This window comes from Callospermophilus lateralis, chromosome 11 (assembly GCF_048772815.1).
Source record: "Callospermophilus lateralis isolate mCalLat2 chromosome 11, mCalLat2.hap1, whole genome shotgun sequence".
NCBI lineage: Eukaryota > Metazoa > Chordata > Mammalia > Rodentia > Sciuridae > Callospermophilus > Callospermophilus lateralis.
In genome coordinates, this window is record NC_135315.1 from 47,070,180 (window position 1) to 47,083,708 (window position 13,529).

Genomic DNA, 13,529 nt, shown 5'->3' on the forward strand with positions numbered 1-13,529 from the left:
TCAGCTTCCTAAGTAGCTGGGATTACAGGTGTGCACCACCACATTTAGCTGATATTATACTTCTAAAGTACTTGGTAGTACCAGAAACAAAGAAGATGCTTTAAAACTGTTAGTTATAACTATTAAAGGACAGTGAGGATTGTGGGCAGTAAGTGCAAACTCTGAGATAGCAAAGGTGGGAGATCTCTTAAGTTGTAATGGCAGGGGCCAGGGGAAGGGACATGTGATAGCCTGCCTTTTTAGATGAGGTGCTGGGACAGCTCTCTGTTTGTGGCTTGGGCCAATTTTCTTTTAAGAGCCTTTTCCTGATTCCTGTGATCAAGTTTGTTCTCTTAATGCCCTATATGTCTTCATAGCATATAGAACATCACAGCTATAATTAATCAATTTTTAAAAATATTTTTAAGTTCTAGTTGGACACAATATTTTTATTTTATTTATTTATTGTATGTGGTGCTGAGAATTGAACCCAGTGCCTCACACATGCTAGGCACCACTGAGCCACAACCCCAGTCCCTTAAATAATCAATTGTAGAGTTGTTTTGTGCAAACCAGGATGGCAGGAGCTGTCTCAGTTTATTCACTCTTCTGTTTCCCAGCCTAGCAGTCAGTGACACAGAATAAGGAAGGAGTAGAGATTAAGGTGGCAGCTCCATGGAGTGTGGACGTACACTTGAAATTCTAGTAGAATTGAAGAGTTTTCTTAATGCATCAAAAGGGAACCCAGAGGGTTTAAGTGACTTGCCCCCAAAACACAGCCTGTTTGTGGCAAATCCAAGAATAGAAACCAAATTATCAAACTCTTAATCATATGAGTTATCATATGTTATTATTTGCTTTTTGACTCAGGACTTTTTTTCATATTTGACCTGAAGCACTAAGGACTCCTTTCCACACTAGTAGGGTAACTTTCTTTTTCTGTTTGCTTTTTTTTTTTTTTTTTGTTACCAGGGATTGAACCCAGAGGTACTTAACCAGTGAGCCTATATATAAAATATATATATATAAAAGATGGACACAATGTTTTTATTTTTATTTATTTATTTTTTATGTGGTACTGAGTATTGAACCCAGGGCCTCATGCATGCAAGGCAAGCGCTCTACCACTGAGCTACAACCCCAGCCCCCCAGCCCTTTTTATTTTTGATTTAGAGACAGGGTTTCCCTAAGTTGCTTAGAGCCTTGCTAAATTGCTGAGGTTGACTTTGAACTTGTGGACTTCCTGCCTCAACCTTCTGAGCTGCTGGGATTACAGATGTGCACCACTGTGCCTGGCAGGGTAGCTTTCTTAGAATGGAAATTGTCATTAATCAATAATTTATTACGCCAGTTGCTGCCACAACCTGCATGGCCATTAATTCAGAAACTGGCAAGGGGCAATGGGGGATTGGAAAAGACAGACACACATAGAGAGAACGCTGGGACCAGCTATGTGGGACACCGTCTTCCGATAGAGGAACAATGACCAGAGCTAGCTTAGAATCTTTATTATATAGGTTCTATCATCAAAAGGGTTTTCTGTGAGAAAGTTTCATCAATGCAGGTAGGCTGAAGGACAAAGTCCGATTATAGTTACCTTTTTGTGCTCATAATTCTCTACCCCTGGCAGCTGGTGTCTGAACTCAGGATTAAGACCAATAGTCCTATGCTTTGCATAAAATCTTTTAGCAGGGCATCACCATAGCAACTGGGCAATCTTGACCTGCATCTTTGTACAGGAAGTTCCCAGCCCAGGCACAGACTCCTGCTTGAGACAGTCAGAGATCCTGAGCCAAGTCACCACTCCCCACAGGCTGCAGTGGCACATGCCTATAATCCCAGCATCTTAGGAGGCTGAGGTAAGAGGATTGTGAGTTCAAAGCCAGCCTCAGCAGCTCAGCAAGACTGTTCTTTATTTTGTTTTTCGGGGTTGGGGGGCGAATATCAGGGATTGAACTCATGGGAACTTCACCACTGAGTCACATCCCCAGCCCTATTTTGTATTTTGTTTAGAGATAGGGTTTCACTGAGTTGCTTAGAGTTTTGCCAAGTTCCTGAGGCTGGCTTTGAACTCACAATCCTCCTGCCTAAGCCTCCCCAGCCACTGGGAAGACCCTGTCTTTAATAAAATACAAAAAAGGGTTGGGGGGTGTGACTCAGTGGTTAAGTGCTCCTGGGTCCAGTCCTCAGTACCTAAATAAATAAATAAATAATTGAGCACTATGGTAAATACTTTTTTTTTTTTTAGTTTTTTTTTTTTTTTTGGTCTTTTTTGGGGGGTGGGGGGATCTCACCCAGGGGTACTTAACCTCTGAACCACATCCCCAGCCCTTTTTATTTTTTATTTTGCAACAGGTCTTACTAAGCTTTGAACTTGCAATCCTCCTGCCTCCTGAGCTGCTGAGATTACAGGCGTGTGCCACCATGCCCAGCACTTAGGGTTATTTTTAATAGAACTTCATCAATATAATTCATATGCCATAAACTCCACCCTTTTAAAGGTTGTTAAAGTGCTTTTTAGTAGATTTGCAGATTTGTACAAACATTACAGTATCTACTTTCAGAATATTTTTATCAACTCCAAGTGAAACCCAGCCCCCATTCACAGCTGCTGTCATTCCCCCCTCACCCCTTCCACAGGCTGTCGTTAATCTACTTTAGGTCTCTATGAATCTGCCTCTTTTGGACATGGAGTCCTAAAATACGTGGACCTTTTGTAACTGGTTTCTTTCATTAGCATAACACTGTCAAGATTCTTTCCTGTTACCACTTCTAGTCCTGCACTTCATTCCTTTTTATTGCCAGTAATATTCCCCTGTGTGTGTGTGTGTGTGTGTGTGTGTGTGTATATATATATCCCACATTTATCCACTCAGCAGTTGACAGACATTCTTGTTTTTTCTACTTTGGGGATTTTATGAATAATGCTGCTGTGAACATTCATGTACAGATTTCATGTGCTTTCAGTTCTTTTGAGAGTCTGCCCAGAAGTGGAATTGCTAAGTCATAATGTTAACTCTCTTCAACATTTGAGGAACTTCCTGACTTTTTTCCAAAGGGCCCTGAACTATTTTACATTCCCACTAGCAATATACAAGGGTTCCAATTTCTCCTCATCCTCATCAACACTTGTTATTGTCCGAACTTTTTGATTATAGCCATTCTAGTGGGAGTGAAGTGGTATTCTCATTGTGGTTTTGATTTGCATTTCCCTGATGACTATAGATATTGAACAACTTCTCATGTGTTTTTTTTTTGCCACTGAATATAAGTTCTTTGAAGAAATAGCTATTCAGATCCTTTCCCTGTTTCTTATTGTTTTAATTTTACTTGTTTACCTGGCTCAGACTTCCCTCTCTCTCTACCCCACAGGCACAATAAGTCCTGCCCAGAGTGTGCAATCTTGTTTGGAGAGTACCTCTGCTCATTGCCAGGCCTCCTAGGGAATCAGGGGACAGAAGGACCCTGGGGGGGGGCTCCTCAAAGCCCACCCCAACCCAAGAGCTGCATGGCCAGCATACAAGAACCAGCATTCACCCATAGTCTGCAGGTGGTACCCCTGACCACCTCAGGCTCTGGTCCACAGTGCTAAAGGGTTTCCCCATTTATAAGTTGGGCTATTGATGTTTTTTCTTTACTTTTCTGATATATGTTGGGATTGAACCCAGGGCCTTGTGCATGCTAGGCAAGCACTCTACCACTGAGCTACATTTCTGGCTCTTTCTTTTTATCTTCATTTGCGTGTGTGTGTGTGTGTGTGTGTGTGTGTGTGTGTGTTTGGAGATCAAACCCAGAGCTTCATAAATACTAGGCAATACTCTACCACTAAACTATACCCTCAGCCCTATTTATCTTTTTATTATTGAATTGTAGGAATCCTTATTGGATACATAATTTTTTTTTAGTTGTAGTTGGACACACTATCTTTATTTATTTATCTATCTATCTATCTGTTTACTTATTTTTATGTGGTGCTGAGGATCGAACCCAGGGCTTTGCACGTGCTAGGCAAGTGCTCTACTGCTGACCAGCTCCAGCCCCAGCCTCTAGATACATAATTTGAAAATGTTTTCTCCCATCCTATTGGCGGTCTTTTTACTTTTTAAATGAAATCTTTTCAGCCTCACAAATGTTAGGCAAGTACTCCACCACTGAGCTACATCCCCAGCCTGTTTATTTTTTATTTTGAGATAGGGTCTTGCTAAATTGCCCAGACTGACCTTGAACTTGCAATCTCCTGCCTCAGCCTCCTGAGTTTGCTGAGATTCCCAGCATGTGCCATTGTGCCTGCCTCTAGATACCTCTCATTTCTTTTTCTTTTTAATCATTCTGGCTAAAACCTGCAGTACAATATTGAATCGAAGTGCCAAGTGGGAATGTCTTATTGTTAGATTATTCTTTGAAATGTACCTACTTGGTCTTGTTCTTGAGAAATTTCAACTCAGGGCAGGGATAAGATCAATAAAGAAAACCAAGCCCCTTTTATTTTTGAGACAGGGTCTTGCTAAGTTGACCAGGCTACTCTCAAATGTAATCCTCCTGTCTCAGCTTCCTAAATTGCTGGGATTACAGGCATACGCCACGACATTCATCTTCCTTCCTCTTGACCTCAGTAGACCACTGTCTATTCACTTCTCATCTCTCCCTGTCCTTTCTCGCTCTTCTCAGCGATATCCTCATGCTCTGGTTATCATCTCTTCCTATCTTCCGACAGCTGGCTAGACAAAAAGCAGATTCCTGAGAGGAGAACAGAATTTGGGCATCACGAAGAAGAGCTAGACAAGACTGACAGTACATTGTAAAGTTGTACCAGGGCCAGCCAGGACTGCCTGGGGGCTTCCCAGGAGCAGAGCACCTCCTTCTGGAGACCCCTGACCTTTGAAGAGGTGAACGGAGGCGCCATATTTGAAGGGCTACATTTGTAGCCTAATTAACACAAAAATCAAATCTGAATTGTGTTATACATCTCTGGGCATTCTAATCCATGGGTATGTGAATAAGAGAGAAATAGGCACTGTTGGATTTTATCACTACTACAAACCAGAGAAAGATCATTTATATATTATGGAATAAAAATATGCGTACACCTGGGCTGGGGTTGTAGCTCAGCGATAGAGCACTTTCCTAGTATGTGTGAGACCTTGGGTTCAATCTCCTGCACTATAAAAACAAACAAGAAAAAAAACTATATATACACATATATTATTTTAAAAAACAGTTCCTCTCTCATTCTCCCTTTTTGGTTTCTTTCCTTCCTCGGGCATGAACACTCTTCCCTATTTTGAAAACCATCTTGTCTGACCCTGCTGCCTCCTCCAGGCATCATCTGATTTCCCCTTCCTCTCAAAGTTCGGCCTCTCCAGAGAGGGTGCTGCCCCTGTAGTATCTACTTCCTCATTGCTCCCTGCCTCCTCTGGCCCCTGCTCTCCGCCTTGATTTTGCAACTGCAGTTCCCACAAAGGTTCTCTAGACTAAGGCCAGGGGTGTTTTCTCAGTGTCCTCTGACTGCTCTGGAGCATTTGAGCCACATTCACCCTGTCCTCCAGGGTCATCCCTCTCCTGGTGTCTCTTCACCTGCCCTCTAGTGTGCAGCCTGCAGCTACTTCTGAGACTGACCTTGGGTCTCCCTTTCTGCTTTCCCTGGACACTCTCCCTCAATATTTTGTCTTATGTCTTTCACACTCAAGATCTCTCTCCAAATCTTTATCTCCAGATCCTATTTTTAAATGCCCCATAGACATGTATTCCCACGTCTCCCCTAATCTCAATCTTGGCTGTCCCTCAGCGGCACATGGCCTTCTCTGCTCTTTAGTTCCTCTCTTCAGTTGAAAACTTACCAGCCTCCAAAGCCCTCCAGGGAGATGGCCAGACGTTCCCAACTAGAATTTAATTCTCTCCCCTGAAACCATAAAACAGGCTTTTTACCCAGTCCAACTCCCTCTCAGTTTGTGGGAGGAAGATGAGGTCCCAGACACACAGGGCTAATGCCCAAATTCTCACTGGAAAGCTACTCTCCCATGCTCTTTCCACCATCCCAGTTTCATTTGCTCTTATGACATATACCGCCACATGTCCATTTTGGATACTTGGCCTATCTGTAAAATGATGAGGTGGTATGCTTCTTATACATGGATGAGCTCCCATGGTGCCTAGTTCAGGAGTTGCTGCATAATTAGTACCTAATGAATATTTAAGGGATGAATGAAATAAGGTTTTCTTCTCGATATTCCCTCATTAGGGCCTAGCCCTATGCAGGGCAAATGCAGACACTGGTTGGTTCATGATAGAGCAGGTGTGGACTCCAGGCAGAGCTGCTCAGGCTGACCTCCAGCAGTGGGGAGCTGGGACAGTGCTGGGACAATTAGGAGAGCACTGTGCTTGGAGGATCAGATTGGCCAGTGGCAGCAAAAAGAGCTGTGGAGGGACAGGAGCTGCACGGAGGAGGACGGAAGGGACAGGGCTGACATGGCAGGTGCAGGGATTGAGAGTGAATCAAGACACTTGAAAGGAGAGGGGACAGTGATGCTGAGAAGGGAGGGGCAGCTGCAGAGGACGATGCTAGGGGTGGATTTTGATGGGGAAATGTGCTGCTGTTCCACAAGTAGAGTGGGCGGGGCTCCATTGAATATCAATGTCTGACCTCAGATTACCTCATCCCTTAGTTCCCCCCAAACATATAGGAAGGAGACAGATTGAAAATTAGGATTGCAAAGTTAAGATGTATTTGTGGTGATTTTAGGAGATGGTGATATATCACTGTACTTTTAGCAGGCCCATCATTATTTTCCCTCTTAGATCAGGAACATTCAGAAAATCACAACCCTGATCCTTTTTTCTGTCTCCCTCCACTGCAGAATTAAAGTTAGATTCAAGAAAGGACTTCCCAACTATGAAAGTTATGAGGCTTCAGAAGGGATGAGCTCTTGTCTTAGGGAGATACACACACACACACACACACACACACACACACACACACACTATACCAGGGATTGAACCAAGCATGCTTAACCACTGAGGCCTTAGGCCTTTTAAAAAAATTTTTGAGAGGCCCTTTTTTTAAATTTTTGAGACAGGGTCTTGCTAAGTTCCCCAAGATCTCATTAGGTTGCTGAGGCTGGCTTTGAAGTTGCAGTTCTACTGTCTTAGCCTCCAGGGCTTCTGGGACTACAGATGTGTATTGCTGTGCCAGGATCTTGGGGAGACTTGGGGAGGGGGAAGGGGGGGTACTGGGGATTTGAATTCCGGGACACTTGACCACTGAGCCACATCCCCTATTTTGTATTTTATTTAGAGTCAGGGTCTCACTGAGTGTCTTAGCACCTCAATATTGCCGAGGCTGGTTTTGAACTTGTGATCCTCCTGCCTTAACCTCCAGAACCACTGGGATTATAGGAATGTGCCACCATGCCCAGCCCTTGGGGAGATCTTTAGGGAAGTGTGTTCTCCTCAAAGCTCTAAGTCTGGCGTTGTAGTTAGACATGAGAACTTCTTCCAGGTTTCTTGTAGTTCTCAGATGCAGACAAACCTCTCATTTGCCCTCCACCCCAGTGATGCCTCTTTACTGTGAACCTTACTGATTTTTTAGACAAACTAGTAAAAGATTTTTTAGTAATAACTTCAACAAAATAATTGAACATACTCCATGAGGTTCTTGGCCTGGTCAGCCCACTCCCCATCGAGCCCCTGGGAGGTCTCCAACTTCTGTCAAGTGCCCTCTGGGGCAGGCTCACAGTTCCTCTCAGGCTGCCAAATGCCAGGCCTGGGCTGGGTGCTGGACAGCCTTAGTGAGAGATGAGAACATGGGTTTTTTCCCCAGGAGTTTGCAGACCTGTAAATGCAGTTGCTGCATGTGCCACATGCTGTGATGGGGGAGGTTCAGGGAGCCATTCCTGCCCTCTAGTTCCTCTCTAGAAAGTGCACTGAGTTCAGTGAGGACATTCTTTCAAATCCTTGAGCTATGTCTCAACCATGCCTGATTCTTGTTTTGTATGCTCACATCGGTGGATAAAGGGTATGCTTGCCTTGCTTGTGAGGTTTATTTTTTTGTGTTTTTATTTTTTCAGAAACCTTGTTAGTGTTCAGAATGAGGGAGAAGGGAGTCTTGGATTATATATGATCAGCACAGAGGCCCAGATGTTTCCTGGAGAGTTTATTCTCAGGTGCCATCCTCACTCTACCTCCCCTCCCTATCCCTGCAGTGGTGGAGAAGGACCTGCCCTTTCCATAGGAGCCACAGGAGCATTGACAGTGCCAGGGCCTGTCTCTCCAGCTTGCAGCTCCACCTGCTAGCTTCTCTCAAAAAAAAAAAAAAAAAAAAAATGTCCTGCCTAGAGTGTGTGGGTGGCCTCAGCCCAGCCATGGCAGCTGTGCCTCTGAGGCCAGGCTGCCTGCTATGGCCCAGCAGACCCAAGAGCCTCTTAGAGGCTTTGTTCAGCCCTGGGCCCTCTCCTCCTGGCACTGCTTGGCTCAAAAGAGGAGGAACAGGGAGTTCTCCCTGCTCATTTGTCCGCCAGGGGCCCTTTCTAACCGACATCTGTTCTTTCCCTCCCTGAAGTTTCTTTCACCTGCTCCAAAGTGCCTCCAACCCTGGCCTTGAAACCCCCAGTCTCAGGAGGACTAGGAAGGGGAGAAAAGGACCAGAGGAGAAGGAATTCTTGCTAGCCCCTCGTGCACTCTGCTAGCTTTCTTCATCCCTGCCTTTAAAATAAAATAATAATGATGGTAATTAACTTTTATTGAGCATACGCTCTGTGCCAGACTCCGTCTTGGCATTTTATGGGTATTACATCACTTAAAAGTTTTCACCAACCCCAGAGGTGGGTCCTTCACATCCTCATTTGCAGGTGCGGATGTAGACAGAGCTGCTCAGTGTCTTTGAAAATCCATCTGGGTTGACTTCCATGCTCCCTCTTAACAGCCCCCTCCTGACTTTTCCCATAGAACATGAACTCTGAACCATCCAGGGGCAGGGCAAGCTGGCCACCATAGTTGCCCTGCGAGCCCCCCAGTGACATTCTCATATACCCTTCATCATCTGACAGAACACCCCTCTTTTCCCCTCTAGCATCAGAGTCCTTTTCTGAAGTGTTGACACTTTGTTATTTCTGTGTCCCTCCTGTCCCCTTTTCCCAGGACCCTGCTGGAATCTTTGAGCTGGTGGAGGTGGTTGGCAATGGAACCTATGGACAGGTGTACAAGGTGAGATTCTAATCGTGCAGAAGTGTGACCTCCACATTTGCAAGGCCCTCTCAAATGGACGAAGCACTTTCTAGTTCTGGAGATTTGAGGGGTGCTACAGGTAATTACAGAGGCTGGGGGGAAAGAAAAGACCCAAGAAAGAGGAGAGCAAAGAGAACAGCTGCAAGAAGTGGGGCATTTGACTGGGCTTTCCTCTCATTGTAGATCTGGTCTCAGGGCAGGAACAGGTCTGCAGCTGGGTGGCTGTGGGACAGGAAGTGGGAGGAGCCAGGGAGGCAGTGGGGAGCATATATGGGTGTCAGAGGTCATCTGGGAATTCAGAACTCAGACCAGAGATGTGGGTTTGACTCCTCCGAAGACCACAAAGAGACCCAGGAATTGGGGTTGGTGACCCTTATAGGTAGCCTTCTGCAGAGGGGAAGTGGCTTCTTGACCTCCTACAGCTTCGTGCAACAGAGCTGGAGCCAGAGCTCAGGTCTTCTGCTTATGAGTCTGCCTTCTCCTGCACAGAAGTGGCATTTTCTCAGCCACTGATGGTACTTTTTAACCCAGCCTTCTCACATGGCCTGACCACTGTCCACACTTGGACTGGGGGAAAGGGAGTGGAGATGTTAAGAGTGCTAGCAGCCTCCTAGAACACACAGCCTGCTTCTTTGTCTCCAAACACAGCACTTGGCATTTTCACAAGTCCTCTCTTTGTTTATTGGGTCACTGGGACCACTTGACTTTCTTATGACTTCCTTCCCTTGTAAGCCTTGGGAAACAGGCACCCTGCCCCATCTCTTGCCTAGTTGTTGCCTTGGAAATAGTAGCTCTGTGTGCTTCCGTTTCTCTGGGATTGGGGTCTTGAATGGCTGTGGAGGACAAAAATAATCCATGGGCTAGGGGTACATCTGCACAAGTGGCTACCTTCCCCTTCCCTCCCCTTCTCAGGAAGCCTTGGACTTTCCTGTCTAAGCCTTTGATGGCTCCTCCTAGGAATTTTAGAAGGATGGGGTGGATAGGGAACAACTGGGAGTCAAAAAGGGGAAGTTTCTGCCCATTAAGACTAGTAATGGAGTCATTATGCCCCTCTGGGTCCCTGTTTCCCCAAGTTCCTTAAGATCCTTAGCTGGGTCTCTATTCTTTCCCTGTTGACAACCAATAAAAAACCTTGGAGTGGGTTGATCCTGGAGAGGCCTCCTGTCTAGAGTAGACGTGCCAAGAAAGCACCTGGCACTCTGTCTCACAGAGGTGAGGGGACAGCCCCTCTCCCAGCTACCTCCATTGGAATGGAGAAGTTATCTTTCTCTTCCACTCTGGCTTTCAATCAGTGGAAACACCAAGCCTGGGAGGACATAAATGACAATTACCCTCAAGTTTTTAATAGGAGGAGTTTCATCTTTGTAGCTTGGCCGTCCAGTCTAAGGAGCTCTGTTGGCCTCAGTGACTCAGGTGCTCTCTCCCTCTATTGTCTGTGACCAACATGGTTTTTTAGTTTGTTTTTTTGGTACTGGGAATTGAACCCAGGGTACTTTACCACTGAGCCACATTTATTTATTTGTTTGTTTATTTATTTCTGAGATATTATCTCCCTAATTGCTAAAGGTCTCAGTAAGTTGCTGAGGCTGGCCGCAAACTTGATTCTCCTGTCTCAGCCTCCCAAATTGCTGGGATTACAGGCATATGCCACCATGCCTAGCTTATCTATGACCAACATGTACACTGAGGCATCTGGTCACAGTGAGGGGCACATTGTAAGACTAGAATTAAGCTAAAAGATAAGGCCTCTCCCAGAATCAAGCCTTCTCTGTTGGTCTGTTCTCTGAGTATAGACCCAGATCCCGCCATGCTCTCCTCTCTGTCCTGCAGGGTCGGCATGTCAAGACTGGGCAGCTGGCTGCCATCAAGGTCATGGATGTCACAGAGGTAGGGAGTAGAACAGGGCAGAGGGCAGGCTGGGCATCAGTGGAGGGATAGAGTGGTCAGCAGACTCACTTCCTCATGTTGACCTAGGACGAAGAAGAAGAGATCAAACAGGAAATCAACATGTTGAAGAAGTATTCTCACCATCGCAATATTGCCACCTACTATGGAGCCTTCATCAAGAAGAGTCCACCTGGGAATGATGACCAGCTCTGGGTGAGAAATGCTTTCTGGCTGCTCCTTTCATACTTCCCTGCCTCCCTCTAGGCTGCCTATGTGGAAATCAGGGTCAGTGCCCAGCATCTCTGCCTGCCAATCCTCCCTTCAGTATACACAGCTTTTTTTGTCTCTTGATCCAGAGGGACTTCATGATTCACAAGGACCCTCCGTCCAGCACAGCGCAGCATGGTATTTGCCCCTATTTTTGCCCCGAGCAGTCTGACGGGCAGTAAAATCCTGGTAAGGGCTAGAAGAGACGAGGGGCACTTAGTCCATCAGTTTTCCTGCCTGTAAGCACAGCTCCAGGGAGACCCACAAAACCAAAATGTCTATCAGAAATGACATGATCTAAACCCCTCCCAGCAGTGTACTGCCTTTTGGGATAATTATTTGACCAAAGCCCGCCCAGGATCCTCCTGGCCCAGAACATTCTTAAGAGTCATTCCCCTCCCTTGCCTGAACACTGGTGCCAATGGGATTCTCTTAGCCTTACCCTTTGTGGTGCTGCACCCGGCCCTGAGGGGAAAGCAGCAGGCAGTATCGCAATGGCTTTTGGGAGTTTTGGAGCTCATGCCAGGCCTCTCCTCCCAGCAGTCAGTCAGGCAAGTACTTAGTAAGCACTTTCTATATACCCTGCATAGATGGGCATGAGCCATGGTCCTGGCCTTAAAGGCTCTGAGGCTTTTTGAAGACATACAGATTCATACACACAAAGGTGAGAAACAGGTTAACCTGCCAGATGTTGTGTAGTGGCAGATAATTGCCTCAATGATATAGTGGCTGGGCGCCCTCTTCTGGACATACTAGGCACTGTCTCTTACCGCTGTGTTCCCTGCCCCAGGTATGGGCCCAAACTCAGGACACAAGCAAAGCAAATTATTTCAAATTAATAGCAAATGTACACGTCCCATCCATTTTTTTTCTCTGCAGTACTGGGGATTAAACCCAAGGGTACTCTATAACTGAGCTACATCCCAGCCTTTTTAGTTTATTTATTTATTTTTGTACTAGGGATTGAACCCAAAAGCTCTTAACCACTGAGCTACATCCCCAAATAAAATAGTTTTTTAATTTGAAACAGGGCTTTACTAAGTTGCTTAGGGCCTCACAAAGTTGCTTAGGCTGGCTTTTTATTTTATTTTATTTTATTTTTAGTTGTAGATGAGATGCAATATCTTTATTTATTTATTTTTATGTGGTGCTGAGGATTGAACCCAGGGCCTCACACATGCGAGGCAGGCACTGTACCACTGAGCTATGGCCTCAGCCCCTCAAGCTGGCTTTGAACTCGTAATCCTCCTGTCTTATTCTCCCAAACTGCTGGGATTTCAGATATGCACATCTCTGCCAGCTTAATTTTTTTTTTTTTTCTTTTTTTTTTTTTTTTTGGTGGGGATGGAGTATACTGGGGATTGAATTAAGGGGCACTCAACCAATGACCCACATCCCTAGTCCAATTTTTATATTTATTTAGAGACAGGCTCTCACTGAGTTGCTTAGCACCTCTTTTTTGCTGAAGCTGGCTTTGAACTTGAGATCCTCCTACCTCAGCCTCCCGAGCTGCTGGGGTTACAGGTGTGTGCCACCACACCCAGCTTGTGCTGGCTTAATTTTTTATTTTGAGACAGGGCCTCATTAAGTTGCTGAGGCTGACCTCAAATTTGCAATCCTCCTGCTTTGGTCTCCCAAGTTGCTGACTTCACAAGTGTCTACCACTGTACCCAGCAGACAGAGCATTAGTTCATAACCACTTGGATCTGGGGATCTCAGTGAGAATCTGATGAAAGCACTGGGCCCTTCCCCAAGGAAAATGCACCTGCTAGTTCTTTCCTAGCTATGTTCTTGTTCTTTCTCTCTTGATCTCAGGATGTCCTGTGCCTCTTAGGGGTCAGGCAGTTCCTGCTGTCTGATCTAGATCAGTTCTGGTCCAAGGTCTCTGGTCCTCCTCCAGGGGTCTGGCAGGGGGCAGAGGCCTTGCTTGATGAATCCTTTCCCTTCTGGTGCCTTCCTGGAACATAGCTGGTGATGGAGTTCTGTGGTGCTGGTTCAGTGACTGACCTGGTAAAGAACACAAAAGGGAACGCCCTGAAGGAGGACTGTATCGCCTACATCTGCAGGGAGATTCTCAGGGTGAGCTCAAGGCTCCCTCCCCTCCCCATGTCACCCTACCAGTGCTTCTCCATGGGCATGCAACCTCCCCACACTGGGGAAAGAGAACTGCCCACTCT

General features: G+C 45.8%; 1 protein-coding gene across 8 annotated transcripts in view; it reads left to right on the forward strand.

Moving 5' to 3' along the window:
• The window catches only part of Mink1 (misshapen like kinase 1), a 50,132-nt gene that overhangs the window by 23,172 nt on the left and 13,431 nt on the right, over window positions 1-13,529 (forward strand). For all 8 annotated transcript variants that reach the window (XM_076870170.1, XM_076870162.1, XM_076870163.1 and 5 more), the window contains exons 2-5: window positions 9,112-9,177; window positions 11,029-11,085; window positions 11,173-11,298; window positions 13,321-13,431. In XM_076870170.1, the coding sequence (XP_076726285.1) occupies window positions 9,112-9,177; window positions 11,029-11,085; window positions 11,173-11,298; window positions 13,321-13,431 (360 nt within the window). The remainder of the gene's footprint in view (window positions 1-9,111; window positions 9,178-11,028; window positions 11,086-11,172; window positions 11,299-13,320; window positions 13,432-13,529) is intronic.